General features: G+C 42.9%; 4 protein-coding genes across 5 annotated transcripts; 3 read left to right on the top strand and 1 right to left on the bottom strand.

The window, feature by feature from the left end:
• Positions 1 to 260: 260 nt before the first annotated feature.
• On the top strand, positions 261 to 563 carry LOC103989217 (uncharacterized). Its single transcript, XM_009408017.3, has one exon. It carries the CDS (start codon positions 261 to 263, stop codon positions 561 to 563), a length of 303 nt encoding a protein of 100 aa, XP_009406292.2.
• A 6,774-nt stretch (positions 564 to 7,337) lies between these two features.
• Positions 7,338 to 9,444, top strand: LOC103989216 (mannan endo-1,4-beta-mannosidase 1-like). The gene is made up of 5 exons (XM_009408016.3): positions 7,338 to 7,767; positions 7,870 to 8,064; positions 8,359 to 8,481; positions 8,590 to 8,789; positions 8,877 to 9,444. The coding sequence occupies exons 1-5, from the start codon at positions 7,450 to 7,452 to the stop codon at positions 9,265 to 9,267; spliced, it is 1,227 nt and encodes a 408-aa protein (XP_009406291.2). The 5' UTR covers positions 7,338 to 7,449; the 3' UTR covers positions 9,268 to 9,444.
• Positions 9,438 to 13,169, bottom strand: LOC135580934 (glucose-1-phosphate adenylyltransferase large subunit 1-like). Of its 2 annotated transcripts, none has more exons than XM_065114065.1 (15): positions 12,435 to 13,169; positions 12,238 to 12,360; positions 11,836 to 12,009; positions 11,639 to 11,731; positions 11,433 to 11,516; positions 11,293 to 11,348; positions 11,088 to 11,181; positions 10,874 to 10,986; positions 10,732 to 10,804; positions 10,575 to 10,655; positions 10,419 to 10,529; positions 10,233 to 10,337; positions 10,061 to 10,167; positions 9,926 to 9,986; positions 9,438 to 9,842 (listed from the first exon to the last, which is right to left on the bottom strand). In XM_065114065.1, the coding sequence occupies exons 1-15, from the start codon at positions 12,657 to 12,659 to the stop codon at positions 9,741 to 9,743; spliced, it is 1,602 nt and encodes a 533-aa protein (XP_064970137.1). In that variant the 5' UTR covers positions 12,660 to 13,169; the 3' UTR covers positions 9,438 to 9,740. The 2 variants fall into 2 exon arrangements, with proteins under 2 accessions (XP_064970137.1, XP_064970138.1); XM_065114066.1 differs by having other exon boundaries at positions 10,419 to 10,505; positions 12,435 to 13,159.
• Positions 13,170 to 16,738: 3,569 nt separating this feature from the next.
• Positions 16,739 to 17,760, top strand: LOC135613648 (uncharacterized). The gene has a single exon (XM_065110679.1). It carries the CDS (start codon positions 16,837 to 16,839, stop codon positions 17,569 to 17,571), a length of 735 nt encoding a protein of 244 aa, XP_064966751.1. The 5' UTR covers positions 16,739 to 16,836; the 3' UTR covers positions 17,572 to 17,760.
• The last annotated feature ends 1,156 nt before the right edge of the window (positions 17,761 to 18,916 follow it).

The following is an 18,916-nucleotide window of genomic DNA, read 5'->3' as shown; positions in this document are numbered from 1 at the left end:
GACTTTGTCGTCCAGGAGAGGAAGATGGCCGCCAAGGCGAGGCAAGGTCAAAAGGACGAGCACACCATGTCAGACTACCTCATCCAAAGGGGGGTTTCAAGGAAGCGTTCCTGACTGAGACGTTCCACCTGCAACTCATCGATTGGATATGCTTTAAACTCCCCACTCACCTCCTCAGCCATATCTCATGCTTTAAAGGTCTCCCAACCCCCGAAGAGCAAGCAAGCAAGCAAGACCACGACCTCCCTCCTTCAGCAGCCATGTCGGACGCCTCGGGTCGTCGGAGGAGCCGGCGAGGCTACCGCCGCCTGCTGTCCCGGCAGTCCTCGTTCGACCCGGCCGAGGGCGACGAAGCGACGACGACGGCGGCGGCGGCGACGGTGAGCGAAATGAAGAGATCGAACACCACCAGGGAAATAAAGGCGCACCCGGTCATCAGAATCATGGAGAAGCCACCGAAGAAGGCAACAGCCACGCCGGAGTTCTTGCGATACTTGGAGTACATGAGGGAGGCCGGTACGTGGCATCCCAACTCCGACGCGCCTGCGATCTACTTCAAGTAGCAGCTTTGATGCATTCGGGTGTTGCTTTCTCTCGTTGATTTGTAATGCTTATTGTTGTGATCATAACAAAGAAGGAAAAATATCGTGATATTTTTATGATTTCTTTTCCACAAAAAAAGAAAAGCTACGTGTTGGGGTTAGAATTTGATGGACCCGATCCGACCCGATAACATAACGAATCCGCGACTTCATTGTTGTAATATATCGGATCCGGATGAACCTTTATGGATTCAACCCGGTAACACCGCCACCTCTTATCCTTGCTCCCTCCCAGATCTCCGTTGTGTTTACTCGTCTCTTTCATGGTCTGTTGGGTCCAGCCCATATGTGGGCTTGGATAATTGGGCTTTTTGAACCCAAATCACTAATTAAAAGACAAAAGAGATATAGGGTAGCGAACAAGAGATCAATGAGCATGCACAGCTTTTTAAGCCTAAATCACTAATTAAAAGACAAAAGAGATATAGGATAGCGAACAAGAGATCAACGAGCATGCACAGTGAACGTGAGCAGTCGCACTGAGAGAGAGAAAGATTAGAATATCAAGTTTTCTGCTTAACGATCAGTAGCTAAACATTGTCAGTTTTGACCCAAATTTTATACGAAGAATCCTTACAGTAAGCTCTACAATCCTAACTGTGTTGATCTACGATTTACCCTCTCTGAGGTACTTTCCTACTGTATCCACTTTGTGAGACCTAGAATTCTCAAATCCATCTTATGATGATATGCTATTCTTGAACCAAGATTTATATTCTTAATATTATTATGATCCTCTAATTATTCTAGAGAAGATTTACTGTAAATCTGTTATCATTATTATTGATAGTGGAAGTTTGAGGTGGACTACGGTCCCTTGGTTTTTTCTACATTGGGTTTTTCACGTTAAAAGATTTGGTCTCATTATGTGATTGATTTATTGCTCTACTGTTTATACTGCTCTAGTTGATATTTACATTTCGATAAGTTGGTATTTTGATGAGAAACATATTTTGTTACACAAAGAGGGAAAAAATTTATTCCGTTTTAACAGGTTTTTCCTAACAAGTGGTATCAGAGCATCAGGTGTTTTGATGCTAGTTTTTCTTGTGTGATTGAAATATAGCAGTCAGATGGTATGATTAAATTGAACTAATCAAATTATTCCACTTAGAGGCGTATGATGGAAGATCTGCTTTATTACAAAGATTTGTATAAGCCTATCAAAGTTAAAGATAAACCTTCTACTATGGGCGATGAAGAATAAAAAATTTAACATAGAAAAAACTATTGCTTATATTAGAAGATGGATGGATATAAACTTGCATGAGCATATTTCTGATAAAACCAAAGCTGATGTTGTTTGGCAAAGGTTAGAAAATCTCTTTGCGAAAAAGATAGTGGGAAATAGAATTTCTCTCCTCAGAAGGCTTGTGAATTTGAAGTATAAAGATGGTGATAATATTTTTGAGCATATAAGCTTATTTCAGGGTCTTGCAAACAAGCTGGTTACTATGAAAATGAATATAGATAATGAGATGCAAGGATTATTACTTCTTAGCTCTTTACCAGAAAGTTGGGAAACGTATGTGGTGACAATTTGTAACTCCATGCCAGAGGAGACTCTAACTATAGATATGGTTAAAGACAGTTTGCTAAATGAAAATGCCAGAAGGAAAAAACAGGGTGAATCTTCTTCTGGTGCATTTGTTACTGAAAAACAAGAAAGACGTGGAAGAAGCCATAGCAGAAATCCACATGGTTATAGAGGAAAATCCAAATCTAGAAGAGATATCAAATGTTTTTACTGTAATATACTAGGTCACATGAAGAAAGAGTGTAGGTTTTGAAAGCGATAACAGAATGAAATGAAGAAAAATGAGAAAGAAACTAATATAGTTGCTACTAAAGGTAATATCATTATTATTTATGATAATGGTTGTATCAGTCTTGCAGCTCAGGACAGTAACTGGATAATTGACTCTAGTGCTTCATTTCATATTACTTCTCATGGTGATTTCTTCAGATCTTACACTGCTGGTGATTTTGGTAATGTCAGAATGGGAAATAGTAGTACATTTAAGATTGTGGGTAGTAGAGATATTTACTTGAAGACCAGGATTGGAAGCAAATTAATACTCAAAGATGTCAGACATGTTCCAAATATTCGTCTTAACTTGATATCTACAGGCAGACTTGATGATGAGGGCTTTGCGCATTATTTTGGTGAAAGCAAATAGAAACTTACTAAAGGTTCTCTAATTATAACAAGAGGAAAGAAGCTTAACTCTTTTTATATCATGGAAGCTAAGCTACACAAAAGAAAGATTAATGCAATTCAAAAATGTGAAAGTATAGATCTTTGGCATAAGAGGCTTGGTCATATCAGCGAGAAGAGACTTCAAACTCTTGCTAGAAAGCAGTTCTTACCAAAGTTGCAAGGTACATATCTTAAATCTTGTGATCATTGCTTAGTTGGAAAAACACATAGAGTTGCATTTCATACATATTCATCATCTAGAAGATCATATGTTATTGATTTAGTTGATGTTTGTACTATACAAATTAGAATTCTTGGATGTACTCTTTATTTGTTATTTTTATTGATAATCATTCTAGAAAAGTGTGGGCTTTTACTTTGAAATTTAAAGATTAAGTACTTGATGTTTTTAAGGAGTTTTATGTCAGTGTTGAAAGAGAAACTGGCAGAAAGCTAAAGTGTGTTCGATCAGATAATGATGGCGAGTACAGGGGTCCTTTTAAGAATTATTGTAGGTTCCAAGGTATCATGCTTGAGAAAACAGTTCCTAAAACTCCTCAGTAAAACGGTGTGGCAGAAAAGATAAATAGAACAATTGAAGAAAAGATTAGGTATATGCTTTCTCATGCCAAGTTACCTAAGTCATTTTGGGGGAGGCTATGAGAACTACAGTTGACCTGATAAATCTTTCTCTATCAGTTCCTTTGAAAGGTGATGTTCTAGAGAGAGGATGTTCCAGAGAAAGTATGGAAAGGAAAAGATATATCTTATAATCACTTGAGAGTCTTTTGGTGTAAAGCATTTGTTCATATTCCCAAAGATGAGAGGTCCAAGCTTGATAATAAGGCAAAAGCATATATCTTCTTGGGATATGGTCATAAAGAGTTTAGGTACAGATTATAGGATCCAATGAATAAGAAGATTATTAGAAGCAGAGATGTTATATTTCTTGAAGACCAATTGTTTGATGATGGTGATAATGTTGAGAAGCCAAAAACCTCTATTTATGTTCCTTAGAGTTTGGGTCCAGTTCCTTCAACTATAGTTCATGATGATCATGAAGGAGATGAACAAGAAGATTGTAGTGAGAATGTAAGTGAGGATACTCCTACAGTTGATGATGCTAAACCAACTGAACAAACACCTCCACCACCAGTTGAGATTCTATTGAGAAGATCCACTAGAGAGCAACAACCATCTACCAGATATTCTCCACATGAGTATGTTATGCTTACTGATGGGGGAAAGCCAGAAACTTACCAAAAAGCTATTTTACATTAGCATAAGAATGAATGGGTTAAAGCCATGTAAGAAGAGATGAGATCCTTGCTTGAGAACCATACCTATGACTTGGTAAAGTTGCCTAAAGAGAAGAAAACTCTCAAGAATAAATGGGTTAATAAGTTAAAGTCTGAAAATAATAACTCACAACAAAGATACAAGGTACGACTAGTTGTGAAAGGATTCAGTCAGAAGAAAGGTATTAACTTTAAAGAAATATTTTCTCCTATAGTGAAAATGTCCTCTATCCGAGTTGTTCTTAGTTTGGTTGCTCGCTTGAATTTAGAAGTTGAGCAACTTGATGCGAAAACAGTATTTCTTCATGGTGACTTAGAAGAAGAAATTTACATGAAACAACCAGAAGGTTTCAAACTCAAGAGAAAAAAAAATATGTTATGTAAGTTTAGGAAAAGTTAATATGGATTCAAACAGCACCTAGACAGTGGTACAAGAAGTTTGATTCCTTTATGATGAGCCAAGGGTATGATAGAACCACATCTGATCATTGTGTGTTTATGAAGAAATTTTCATATGATGATTTTATTATTTTACTGCTATATGTTGATGACATGCTGATTGTTGGCTATGATACTGGAAAAATTAAAAAGCTTAAAAGAGAGCTAAGTAAGTCTTTTGCCATGAAAGACTTAGGATCGGTGAAACAAATACTTGACATGAAGATTTTTCGTGATAGAAAGAAAAGAAAGATTTAGCTATCTCAAGAGACTTATATTGCAAAGGTTCTTGAAATATTCAACATGTGTAAAGCCAAAGCAGTTTGTTCTCTACTTGCATGTCATTTCAAGCTTAGTTCGAAACAATATCATACAAGTGAGAAAGAAAAAGAAGAAATATCCAGAGTGCCTTACTCGTCTGCAGTAGGTAGTTTGATATATGCTATGGTTTGTACTAGGTCAGATATAGCTCATGCAGTTGGAATTGTTAGCCGATTTCTCTCTAATCCTGGAAAGGAATATTAGACAGTAGTGAAATGGATATTAAGATATCTAAGAGGTACTTCCAGGTTGTGTTTATGTTTTAACAGCGATGAACCTATGTTAGAAGGCTACACAGATGTAGACATGACAGGTAACACTGATTCCAAGAAGTCCACTTCGGGATTCTTGATGACATTTGTAGGGGGAGCAGTCTCTTGACAATCAAAGTTACAGAATGGTGTTGCTCTATCAACCACAAAAGCAGAATACATAACAATTATTGAAGCATGCAAGGAAGTTTTATGGATGAAAAAGTTTCTACATGAATTGGACTTGAAATAAAAAGGATATACTATTTACTATAACAGTCAGAGTGTCATTCACTTCTCTAAGAATTCAATATATCATTCTAGATCCAAGCATATTGATGTGAGATGTCACTGGATTCGTGATGTGCATGAGATGAAAGAGAGAGAGGAAAGAGAGAGAAAAATGAGAGAAAAATATTATGATCTTGAGTTTTTTGTTTGACGATCGGTGGTCAAACATTATCAATTTTAGCCTAAATTTTATACGGAGAATTCTTATAGTAAACTCTATAATCCTAATGATATTGATCTATGGTTTACCCTCTCTAAGGTATTTTCCTGCTATATCCATTTTATGAGATCTAGAATTCTCAAATCCATCCTATGTGATGATGATATGTTATTCATGAGCCAAGATTTATGTTCTTGATGTTATTGTGATCCTCTAGTTATTTTAGAGAAGATTTATTATAAACATGTTATCATTATTATTGATAGTGAAAGTTTGAGATGACTATGGTTTCATGATTTTTCTCATATTAGGTTTTTCACATTAAAAGATTTGGTCTTACTGTGTGATTGATTTATTGTTCTACTGTTTATGCTATTCTGGTTGATATTTATATTTTGATACCAAGTTAATATTTCGATGAGAACCCATTTTGATATGAAAAAGAATTTTAATATCAAGTCTTGGGGAATTGGAGCTGGATTCGACACTCCGCGTCGCTCCGTTGTCGTCTTTCCTCCTCGTTTCGCCTCTTGCACCTTGAGTCTTCGAGGCCCACTTCATTCAGCCTTCGGTTGCAAGGTTTTGCTCTGTCTCTTGAACACAGCCGAAGGAATGGCCTTCCCAGTGACGAGGATGAGGAGGAGGAAGGAGAGCCTTGTTTCTCTTCCTCTGGTTATCCTTGTCTTATCTCATCGTTTTGTTGTAGGTTGGGCAGGTGGAAGTGAAGGCGAAAGAACATTGGAGACAGCATGAAGGTCTTCCGAGATACCTCGGCTATGGTGAGCAAAAACGAGCCTTGTGAAAGCCTCGACGGGCAACTCGTGTGATCTTTTACCGTCGTCCGCCGCAGTCTGCTTCGGAGGCCCAGAGATACATGTGCGCGGTCACGGGTCGAACACATCACGTGCAATGCCGAGGGCATTTACAGAGGAACACATCACGTGCAATGGCAGTAATATGGCCTCGCGGGCTCCACCCGGGTCCCACGAGGCAGGTTGATGGGTGACTAATGGTTCTTATTGGTGGAGATCAGACCGGAAACGGAAGCCGGTTCGATCGAACCGTTGAAGCTCGGGCCGCGCCCACTTGCGGCGAAGAGACGAAGGGAGGAAGACATCAATCCTGCGGCTGACGCATATCAAGCATTCACGCGCATCTCGAAGCTAACCCTGCGGAACCATCGCTCATTGGCCGTGCTTTCTTGGAAGTCACGTGCTTCCCACGTGCACGTACACGGTGATCCGATGAATGGAATGGTTGCTCTGCAGCTTCCGGTCAACTTAGTTGGGTGTTATAAGAGAACCTCCGTGTCCAAATACTCATCTGTGAGTCCAATTGACCTTTACACCCATTTCCTTCTCGTGGTCGTCCTGCGCTTCTGCAGCTCAACCAACGTTCTTTTAATTTGTGTTCCAGGAATCCGGAGAAGTGCAGTAGATCACAGGTCTCCTGATTCCTTAGTAGTTCATCAGCAGATCTAAGAAAGCAAAGGTTCTGCTTCGTGCAAAGGTGCTCAAACCCTAGTGAGAAGCAACGAATCATAAAAGGACATACGTCGCTTACGATAGAAACAAAATTAACAAACACAGGAATGTCACGGCGATTTCATTAAGCTGACACAGTAAATCTTGTAAATACAAACATGCCAAGCCAACGCAAAATGCATGGTTTGTGTTGAGTTCAGTACATTCGTCAAGGTGCAAATGACCACCACAGTACTTTATGAGGTACGTCACATGGAGGCCTGACAAGCCTAACCCTTGTTGGTTGTGCTCAGGTTATCCTTTGGGTGCCTCTGCACCAGCTGCAACTTCTACCTTCCAATCAGGGCTTCCTCTACCTGCATTGCCATCTCAAGTGAGGGAGAAGCAGCAGGAAGAAGAGAGATATGAGGAAGCTGAGGCTTTTATGTGTCATTCTGCTCCTGCTGTTGGGTTCACATCATGGTGTTGAGGCTGCAGGAGGGTTCATTGAGACGAGGGGGCTACATTTTGTTCTCAATGGGAACCCATTCTTTGCAAATGGCTTCAATGCCTACTGGATGATGACCCTGGCCTCAGATCCTTCTCGAAGAGACAAGGTCTCCTCTGCTCTGAGTGATGCCTCCAGGCATGGCCTCTCTGTGGCCAGGACTTGGGCTTTCAGCGATGGAGGGAGCAATGCCTTGCAGAACTCCCCAGGAGCTTACAGTGAACAGATCTTTCAGGTCTCATACTGCCTTCCTTTTATCTTCAACTGTCTTTGTGGGCTTTTGCCAGTTCTTATTTGATTTCTGAATTCTCTTTCTCTCTCTCTTCTTCTGGTCAAGGGGTTGGATTTTGTGGTGTCTGAGGCAAGAAAGTATGGCATCAAGCTCATATTGAGCTTGGTTAACAACTACGATAGCTTTGGAGGGAAGAAGCAGTATGTCCAATGGGCAAGAGATCAGGGGGAGAACATTGGATCTGATGATGAATTCTTCACCAACCTTGTTGTCAAAGGTTACTACAAAAGTCATATCAAGGTCATTTGATGAATTACTTTTACCTGTCAATATCATTTTGTGTTCTTCCTTGCCTCTAATTCTTTGTCATCACTGCAATTTACCAACAATCACAGTTTTTATCTCCTAACATAACTTTTAATCTCGAGCCAAACTGAAAAGAAGAGATCTTATTGGACAAATCCAACAGGAAACAGTAAGAGAAATGACCAATCCATATGAACAACATGGAAGAACACAGTAAAAGAAACTACCCTTTGTACCACTTGTTGTATCAAAGCTAGCATTTGTGAAGTGTTTCTTCTTATTCTGTAGACTGTTGTCACAAGAGTCAACACCATAACTGGAGTTGCCTACAAGGATGATCCAACAATCTTTGCTTGGGAACTCATGAATGAGCCCAGATGCCCCTCAGATTTGTCAGGGAAGAGCATACAGGTTTCCAGAAACTACAAGCTTTTGGGGCCAATCCTCATCAAGGATTATGCTATTTGGCAGTAGTGTTTTACATTGATAGCTGATTCGTTCATTTTGATTGTTGCCTAGGAATGGATCACAGAGATGGCTGCCTACCTGAAATCCATAGACGACAAGCACTTGCTGGAAGCTGGTCTCGAGGGGTTCTATGGTGAATCATCACCTCAGAAACAATCCAACCCCGGCTTTCAAGTTGGAACTGATTTCATCTCCAATAACCAGATTCCAGGAATCGATTTTGCTACCGTTCATTCTTACCCTGACCAATGGTAACAACGACTACGATCATCACATCAGTGCCAATTCATACGATATCCTCCATCTCTTCACTGATGGATCTTGTATCACATGAACAGGATACCCGATTCGAACGATCGATCGCAGCTTTCTTTCTTGAAGAACTGGCTCGATATCCACCTCCACGATGCGTGCGACGTTCTTCAGAAGCCATTGCTGGTGACTGAGTTCGGAAAGTCTTGCAAGGATCCCGGCTTCAGCAATGACGAAAGGGATGCAATGTTCAGAACAGTGTACTCCAAAGTATATTTGTCTGCTAGAACTGGTGGTGCAACCGCAGGTAGCTTGTTCTGGCAGCTGCTGGCTCAAGGGATGGATTCATACAGAGATGGCTATGAAGTCATTCTAGGTGAATCACCATCCACGACAAGAGTGATCACCCTCCAGTCTCACAAACTTCGAACCATTGCTAAGCTGAAGAGGGCAAAGGCCATGAAAGGCAAACACTAGAAGGCTGCAAACAAGAGAAAGGATGCAGGACACTGAGCTAGAAGATGACTGCTGGTTTCAGCCAGCATGTAGAAGGATTTTGTGTCCCTCCTCAAGCTTGTAATCACATTTCATACCAACAAATTGGAAGAAGAAGAAGAAGAAGAAGAAGAAGAAGAAGAAGAAGATAGTTCAACAAGATGCAACAGTGGAATCACATTGATACTAATTAATGAGACCAAACATAGGTTATCTAGAGATCATTTTATTTACAGAACAGAGGAGCATGATGCTGATGAAATGATATAAGAACGTACTGATTACATACAAGGACGCAGCTGCATCATTGCAGCTTGTTATTAGCAAAACGCAAGAGACATCATGGAGACAGTAGTATCAGCCGAGTAGTTCCATCCTGACAGTATGGGTTACCATTCTGGCCGTAGCATCCTCTCCTCTATGTATTCTTCATATTACACCTCAAATCTATCATTCTATATCACTGTTCCATCCTTGATGGTAGAATTCTTCATAATTATTGTGATCCCAGATCGTATGTAGAAGCCCTCGCATGGCCTATTTGCTTCCTGAATCCCCTGCAACAAAAGGAATTTTTTCTGCAAGTTAGCACGGGAAAAGAATCCATCTGCAAGCATGTCAGATGCAGTGGAGTGCCTACATCCTTGTTCGCTATCACCACATTCTTCCCTATCCTCGCATTCATGTCGATGATGCAGTTCCTGGACATCAATCAAAGAAGAACCTTAGAGTTGACCAAGCTCTTGCCAAAACGAGTTTGACCGCGAGGTCTCACCTGATCCTGGTGTTCTGCCCGACACCAATCGGAACCTTGTCATCCGCCAGCAGAGATGCTATTTCAGCTTCGGTCTCGTAGATATCAGCACCCATCATCATCGTATCCTGCGGTGCCCTTCGGAAATTAGCACAAATCCACGATTCTATCAAACGAGGAGAGCGATGCAAACCTTCAACTCTGCATCGAAATCTAAACGTGAGCGTACTCCAACAATGGAACGCTCCACGCTGCACTCCCGCAAGAAGCATCCATGTGAGATGATTGCGTCCACAATCTGTACGTATGAACTTTTAGTTCATGATGCCCAAGGAATTCGATGACAGTGAGGCCAAAGTGGGTGTTCACGACGGCATACCCTGCACTTTTCGATCTTTGTCGGAGGTAGAAATCGAGGAGATGTAAAGAAAGGAGTCATCGGATCGTAGAACTGAAACTTTGGTGGCTGCACAAAAAGTTCAGATGATATCTTCAGCATGAAGTTTGCATGCGTTCTGCGAAAGCTAATACCAACCTGTTCTGTCAAAGCCAAATTGGCATCGAAGAAGGATCTAATTGTTCCGATGTCTTCCCAGTAATCATTGAATATATATGCCTGCCAAGTTGCTGAGATCCATCAGCCCCTCTATCTAAACTACGAGCAGAGTGTGCTTACAAGCGTTCTCTGTTACCTGAACATTGTGCTCCTTGACAACAGAAGGAAGGATCTCCGATCCGAAGTCATTTGCTTTCGGGTACTTCCACCTAAGGAGAGAAGACAAAGAATAAAGATGCGGAAGACGCAACCGGAGAACGAGATCGAGAGTCTCTTACCGTAGAAGCTTGGAAAGAACATCTCGTTTGAATACGTAGACTCCCATGGATGCAATGTACGGGTACTTCATGGCATCTTGACGAGACAATCTGAGAAAGCTTCCGCCATCCTTCTGCAGATCATCAAATGTTTTTTTCCCTTACAGTGGGTTATCTCATGGCAGATATCCATCAAATTACTCAAGAACAAATAATTTTGAGAAGATTAATTCACCATTGCTTCCAATTCTGCACCATTTGGTTTCTCAGAAAATTGGAAAATGCGGCCCGTCTTGTCGATCTTCACTAGTCCGTAGTCAGATGCTCGGCTTTTAGACAACAAAACACCGATCAGTACCGAAAGAATCCGCACAATTCCTGCTCAAGCGCATATGTAAACAAAATACTGCAGACAAAGGAGAGAAGAAAAGGGGATCTACCTGTGACCGACGGGCACACATGACACTGTTATGTCAGCACCAGTATCGATATGTTTCTGCATATTGCAAGGCATCATCATCTAAGCAATCGAAATCCTAAAGGAGGCTTGAAAGAATTCATGGTGTGAGCTCAGACTTGCCTGCACGAGGTCCATATAGTCCATGCGGTAAAGCTGGTCACCGGACAATATCACTATGTGCTCGATGTTCTTGTTCCTGTTATCCTGAACGAAAATGCGAGACCAGAGTTCAACATAATTCCCAAGTTTCGTGCATCATAAAGAACTCCACATGAATAATTATTACGACTGATTGAATCTATCGTTTGCCGAATCAGATTGCTCACCTCAAATACCCAAGTGAATTGCCTGACGGCATCTGCTGTACCCTGAAACCAGTTCATCCCAGCCTCTCCAGGCGTCTGTGTGGCTGCTAAAACCTGCTTGCTATAAGCTTCTAATGAGTCCGGTCGACAAAAGAATCAAACAAAAATGCGGTGTAGATTGGCAAACAGAGTGGTGGATACCAGTTCAAGAATGTTACCTCGACGAATCCATCACCAAAGTTGATTCCATTCCCGAAGATATATGTACGAGAAATGTGGCGATTCAGTGAAGCCGAATTGAACTGCGTCATTATGAAGATCTTGTTTATCCCGCTGTTGATGCAGTTGCTCATTGGAATGTCAATAAGCCTGTAGCATCCACCGATGGGAACCTACAGGTGAAAAATCATGCATTCATTTCATGTTTGCATCAAAGAGAGAGGCTCAGAAACCTTGAAACAAGCATGATCCGGATGAACCGTAGCTAAAGTCGAGAACTGCAAAGACATGGGGCAGCTCTCGAAGAGAAATCCCAATGTTTAAGGAACTTGAATTCCAGCACAACAATTCAAATCAATAAGAAAGCAGTCATGAGAGAGAGATGGAAGCTTGATTCTTACTGCAGGCGTGGCTCTTGTACTAGTGAGAGGGAAGAGCTGAGTGCCTGCCCCTCCACCCAGTATTATGGATGCAACGCTCTTGGGCTCTGCCGTCCGGTAACCAAACATCGGTGCATGCAAAACCTGGAGCGATGACAGAATCGATTAGAAGCAGAAGTGACAGGAAATGAGGATACCAGAAACAAGAAATCGCTTACCATCGTCTCCTCACTGACATCTGAAGTGAGAACAGCGACTGCAGCTCCCACCGAGTTCCTCCTCTTCACACCCTTTACCACCTTGGTTTCCCACACCTTAATTTTTAGACCACCACCACCACCAATCCCTTCTCCCCAAATCCCACTCTCCCCACTACCAACGCTTCTCCTCTTCACTTGGCCGAAACACACGTTCGCCTTCATTCCCACACTGCAGACCTCCATTGCAGCTGCCTCCGAAGCTTCCCTACCGCAACAACAAACAAACTGCAGAACAACAACAACAACTGCAACGCCAACTCCCCACACCTTAAGAACAGATACAAGGGGGTTGTCACAAGAGCAGAGGAGAGGGAGAGAGAGCCGAAGAGAAATCTAGAGCGAGTGTGTGGGTACGCAATGAGCCGCTGTGGAGCGGGTCTACTACTACTTAGAGAGGGGAGGTAGAGGAACAAAAGGTGTAACTGCGGTTAGCGGCGATGGCGTTTGGCATGTGATCGGTCACGTTAAAATCGGCTCCTGTGGCTCTTTTGTTTGTTTTGGAATCCGGCGACTTGTTCTAGACTTCCCATGTCACACAGATCCCCGAAACAATTCTCCCATCATCCCATGCATCACGGCACGCCCTCAACCACCTCTCATAATCTCCGTGCACTTGGAATCCTTCTTACCACTACGATTTCTAATGTAATATGAGACCTCTGCATGCTCTAATTCTTGTCCTCTATCCAACCATCTCTTCGCACGCGGCAGCAATTTAACGATCTCAGGCTTCCCGTGCCGATTTATTACACGCACCGGTATGAACTCGATCGTGCTGTAAAAGCTTGCACGCACTCGTGGAGTCGCCGGATGCCTCGATAAGGTGTCCTCGATACGTCGGTCACTGTGCACGTTGGTAATGCCCCAATCAAGTACAGTGTTGCCTTCCAGCCGTAGATATTATTTACTACAAATATAATCATTTTAGCATTTATAGATTTCGAAAACAAATCTTAGGAATATTCTGATCGTGGATTCGTGGTTGACGGATGATCCGTAGATCGACAGCTGCTATCGCTTTTAGGTGCGCTAGAGACGAGGAGGGGGAAGACGCCAGACTGGCGGATGCACGGCCGCGATGGCGATCTGAGAGGATGGACCCGTAGGTCCGTCCCCACGTCGACGACGCCTCACGGCGGATCCGGCAGATCCTAGTGCAGGTCGTTCTGAGCGGCACACGTGGTCGGCAATCAAAGTGTTGGCTAATCAATCACCAGATGATCGTATCCTGTGACACTCATAGTCCATGTGTCAGCCACGTTCGATAACTCCAAACGTTCGAATTAGTCATCGAGTTTATTGGTGCTGCAATTAATACTTGACAGTTAAACATTCCTTCTCCATCGCACATATCCTCATCATGATCATGAGAACAACTGCAGATCTGCTTGTCCCTACAGAACCGAGCTCGGGTCACTACCCAAGTCGATACACCAGTCTGGAGAGCTCCCTCTCAATAAGCCATCACTGGCGTAGATGCCGAGGACAAGAATGGGGGCACTGTGACCCGAAGTTTTGCGCCGGAAAGCTGCGGCCGCGGTGAGGCAGCCCATCAAATCACGCAAGAGGACAAGAGGCGACGATACAAGACGCAGAGATCACACACATGGGACTGCTCCCCGGAGACGAGTGCGGCCAAGCACGTATGTGCACCGAGGTTCCATCGCACGGCATCACTGTTTCGAGCGGCAACACCAAGGATCCTCGTTTTCCTTGCATGTATATGAAATGAAGGCAGTCGTTTGGATTGTTGCGGGAGGGAGCATCGCAGGCGAATGGACTGATCACGGGAGAAAGGATTCATGTTTTCTTCCCTGCCCTTCGGACCAAACACCAGCTCTATACGCTGTTCATGAGACTGTTCTTGCTTGTTTCGGTATCATTGCAAACTGCTCGAATATCTTACTCCCTTCTTCTCTATAAGCTCTCGATTTGTTTATACGATCACATGGAGGTCATCGATGGTGAAAGAAAGCAAGCATGGCTGCCCATCCTCTTATACCTCCTCCTCCTCCTCCTCCACCAACACATCTTCTCTCTCTTTCTCACTTTGATCAAAGGCACCGAGCCAAGCCCATTCATTACTACTAATTGGGCCGCATTGGGCCTACTGAAGTAGCACACCGGCCCAGTTTTATGGAACCATAGCCGCCGTCAGTCATCGTTGGTAATTTCTGAAAAGATGAAGGGCTTTGGGGTAAATAGACCAAATCTTTTTGTGTCCTTCCAAGACGATCTCAGCCGTTGGTTAGTAGTTTCCATTTAGGGTAATAAAACCCGTGATGGCGAGCCCAGGCCGTACCCCCTCGGTCAACGTAAAGCTTTTTACTGTCACGTACATGGCGGTGCACAAACGTCATATATTACGCATCAACGCCATGTTAATCCAAAGCCTGCCATGAAGTGGATTCTTCTTCTGCCTCTGCAACCTACGTTGACGATTGCAGAATATTTTTGAGAGGTTGAAAATAGGACATGATGGATTTGAAAAAACAAAAAGGGGGAAGAAAATATTTTTGTAAGAAAATCGATCAAAAAATAATAGCATTAAATATCAACAAAGAAAATATATATGATCTTTTAGACAAGTCATCAACACAATAACCACACCACAGGCTGCAGTACCCACTGGCACAAAGAATGCCACCTTCCACTCCACCTAATCTCGCTCTTCCCTCCACATCGCCCGTCCTGAGGCGCCAAAAGTTGTCGCCTGGCCGCGGCGGTGGCGGCCCTCCTTGCGGGTGAGGAGTGGAAGGTGGTGGTGGTGGTGGTTGGCTTCCGGACATCCGCTGCCACCTGCGTCAATACTGCAGCGTTCGAGTTGGCAGCCTCGAGCTCCGGTCCCCTCAACTCTGACGCAGAGAGTCATGATGTTGCATTCTTTACTCATTTCTTCGCACTGTTTCGGCCGGGAGGCGCTTGTTTATACGTTACCCACCGCAGGGGTTTAGGTAGAGAGAGAGAGAGAGAGAGAGATCTGGTTGCTTTGACAAGTCGCATCTGAGAATACATTTCCAATACTGCACTCGTGTGCACAGCTCCGAGAGAGTGAACACCACCATTTCCAACACTACTATGGTCTCCTCTTCCATGCAAACGTATACGTAGAGGTGGTGCAGATTTCTGGCATCAATCAAGCTCTAGTCTTTGACCGGGAACTATAAGAAATGCAGAATGGGATGGGCTCCTCTCTCTTAGGGTTGGTTTTAGATTTCCACCCGACATACCTACACTAAATCTACAGCAACAGTTCCTCATAAGATCCTGATGAAAGTTAATATAGCTGCTGCCTCCGTGGTTTGAGATTTGGATTTGGTGAGGGTCTTTAATGCGTTTTAGAGCCCAGCCGATTCCTTCCTCGGAACCACTGTCATGATCATCAGCTCTCTGTGACTCCGATGATCAAGCTTTTTTCCTGAATGAAAAGCCCTATCCATTCTTCCTGTCATAATCTAAATAAGAAACAAGAAATAAATTCACTGATTCATGGATTCTATCTTGATCGAACTTTTGGATTCAGCTTCAACGTAGGAGCAAAAGATAATTCTCTACTTGGCCTGATACATAAAATGATTGCTTCTCACATAAAGCTATTCCGGAATCATAAATTGTGGCTCAAGTCTATGAAATGTACAAGCTACTCCAACTCGTTTCACCGATGAGAGGCACTGGAATCCAGCTTTGGGTCAATCGAACATAATAAACTCACCCAATATTAAATTAAACTTATTGATGTTTAATTTTGATAGGATCTCATTTATGTCGATGTTGAAAAAGCATCGTATCATTTTTATCAGAGATGTGTAAAATATTGTTGATGAAAATAAGAAAAAAAATAATATATATATATATATATATATATTTTTTTTTTTTTTGAATACGTAGTTATCATTCTGTCTAAAGTATATGAAGCTTGATGTGTGTGGTGTGAGCTGTTTGAGCAACGAGTAGTTTGTCCATTTTAAATGGGTCGCATGCAATAATGTTGGAGTAGATTCATCTTTGACTCTTTATTAGAACTTAATTTATTTTTAATTGCACCCCTAATCGGTTGTTTTCATAAATTAAAATCTTGTCTAAAATAATAGTAAATTAATTATGTTTTCGATAAAATTAAATATTTTCTTCAATCATATATATATATATATATATATATATATATATATATATATATATATATATATATATATATATATATATATATATATATATTGTGGTGACATGGCAAAAGGCCACTCATCCCTATAAGACGGCCCGTCGAGCTTCGCTTTCCCGAAGAGCTCACTCATACAGGGCTTACTCCGCTTCTGAGGAGGTTCTGCTCGTCGTGATTGATTCTGGACCGTCCGATCCGGGAATGGACGCGATCCAGGCGGAGAAGGAGACCGCGATGCGGCGGTACCGTCGCCTCCAAAAGATCGGGACGCTGCTCCGCTACCTCGAGGCCGTCGCTGGCCTCCTCCTCTTCTCCTGGTTATCCGCCCGCCTTCCGGCAGCCGCCCGCCTCTCCGCCGACTTCCTCCGCCGACTCGCCGCGGTCCTCCTGAGCCCCCGCTTCGTCTTCCTCCTCGGCAACGCCATCGTCCTCCTCCTATTCGCCAAGTCCGGCCACCTATCCCCCTCTCCCTCCTCCTCCTCAGCCACCACCACTTCTTCTGCCTCCTCCTCCTCCTCATCCTCCTCCGCGGGCGTCGGCGACCTCTTCGACGAGTTCCTCGAGAGCCGCGGCCTCCGGTTCTCCTTCTCTCTTCCGCCGCCACAGGAGGAGGAGGTGGTGGTGTACGAGGACAAGGCGGTGTGCGTCGAGTCACGAGCATTCCGGAAGAGCCGTTCACAGAGGATGGAGCGGCGGCGCGGGCCACCGCCCGAGCTTCGTCGGGCAGAGACGGTGGTGGCAGGCCGGAAAAGGGACATGTTTCCACCGACAACAACGGAGGCATCCGAAGAGGAGGTGCAGGCGGAAGACGCGGAGGAGTTCCGGCGTGCGGTGGAGGCCTTCATTGCGAAGCAAACCAGGTTCCATCGCGAGGAGCGCATGGCCATCGCCTCCCCGCCCTTCTTAATCTGCTCCGCAGCACTACCAGACCACTGAAATGCTTTAAAATCCGTGCGATAAGCGATCACTACTTTGTTCGAATTTAGCGTTCCTATATCTCAAGAAGGCCAAAAACACAAAAAAAGCTTCTTTTCTCTCTCTCTCTGATAAATGTGCGATTTTTAGTACTCAGATTTTGTTGTAAGAAATAATTACTGAACAGAGTTCGAGTTCAAATAATTCGTAAGAAATTAATTCAAATTAAACTAACAGATATCCCACACATTATCCACACCCCCAAAAGAAGGAACTTATTTATCCTTTAACGCAGTACTGAGACGGCTGTTAAGTTCTCCATTGCCATTGTCAGCACTATATATCCCTTTTTATCTTAAACAACACTAGTCGTCCACTTGCTCATTGTTTAATGATATCACATGAAAAAGCATCATTACCCACTCTAACACCACATAAAAAAATAACATTAGTTTGTCTAAAAACTTGCCTCATTAGATGCCACAAAATTCATCAGCATTGGAGCAATAACGAGCAGGAACAAAAAAAAACTGGGCAATAATAATAATCACCAGCACAATCATGACAGCCTCCATTAATCTGTCTGATAATTACTCAATCACTAGCAGAAATCACTTGGATAAAGCCAACTTTGCATTCAACACTAAAGAGGATTCTACTACCTTCTTTACTTGTATCATTATCTCCACTGGGAAGACTGCCTTGCCTTGGGATGTTGGTGTCCACTCATGGATCTTCTTCTTATTTATTACCCAAGCCAACACATCACCTTTGTTCTCTTTTCGACAAAGCCCTCTGACCCATCCTTAGTGCATCTTATAGTTCTATAATTGATGAACATAAAATAGCTTTGGCCTATTGCACTGCTAAGTGCTTCATGCAAATGATTAACATATGCAGGATTTGTCTTTGCCTTCGGCTCCGTTTGTCTTCTACCCAAGCATAAGATTACTTCCTTTTCTACGTAGCATGGCTCCTCTTACTAAACTAATCTTTTGTCATGCATTCTTCATCTACGTCTGTCTTCAGTCTTTTATCTTTCAGGTCTCTCACCACACCCACATCATTAATACTGGACCGTCACCTATAAAACAACATGTCCTGTGGAAAGCAATGTCCTAACTCCCGAGCTTGTCTTAATTAGGGGACAGGGATTCAAACATATTAGATGCTGAAGCAACAAACAAGATCCAACAGGCTCCTATTATTATGTTGCCTTTGTCTCCCTCTTGGTTCTCAACAGATAAGTTCCTCCAGATCATTAAGTTGTGCTGCCACACTACTCTGACATATGTTGGGTTTCTGTGATCCTAAAGAAACAAGATGTTTCTGCATCCCCTAATAAGATGAAAACATTTGTTCTTCC

The sequence above is a fragment of the Musa acuminata genome, chromosome BXJ2-6, assembly GCF_036884655.1.
Source record: "Musa acuminata AAA Group cultivar baxijiao chromosome BXJ2-6, Cavendish_Baxijiao_AAA, whole genome shotgun sequence".
NCBI classification, from domain to species: domain Eukaryota; kingdom Viridiplantae; phylum Streptophyta; class Magnoliopsida; order Zingiberales; family Musaceae; genus Musa; species Musa acuminata.
Note: the sequence above shows the minus strand (reverse complement) of the source record. Positions and strands in the feature narration are given on the sequence as shown.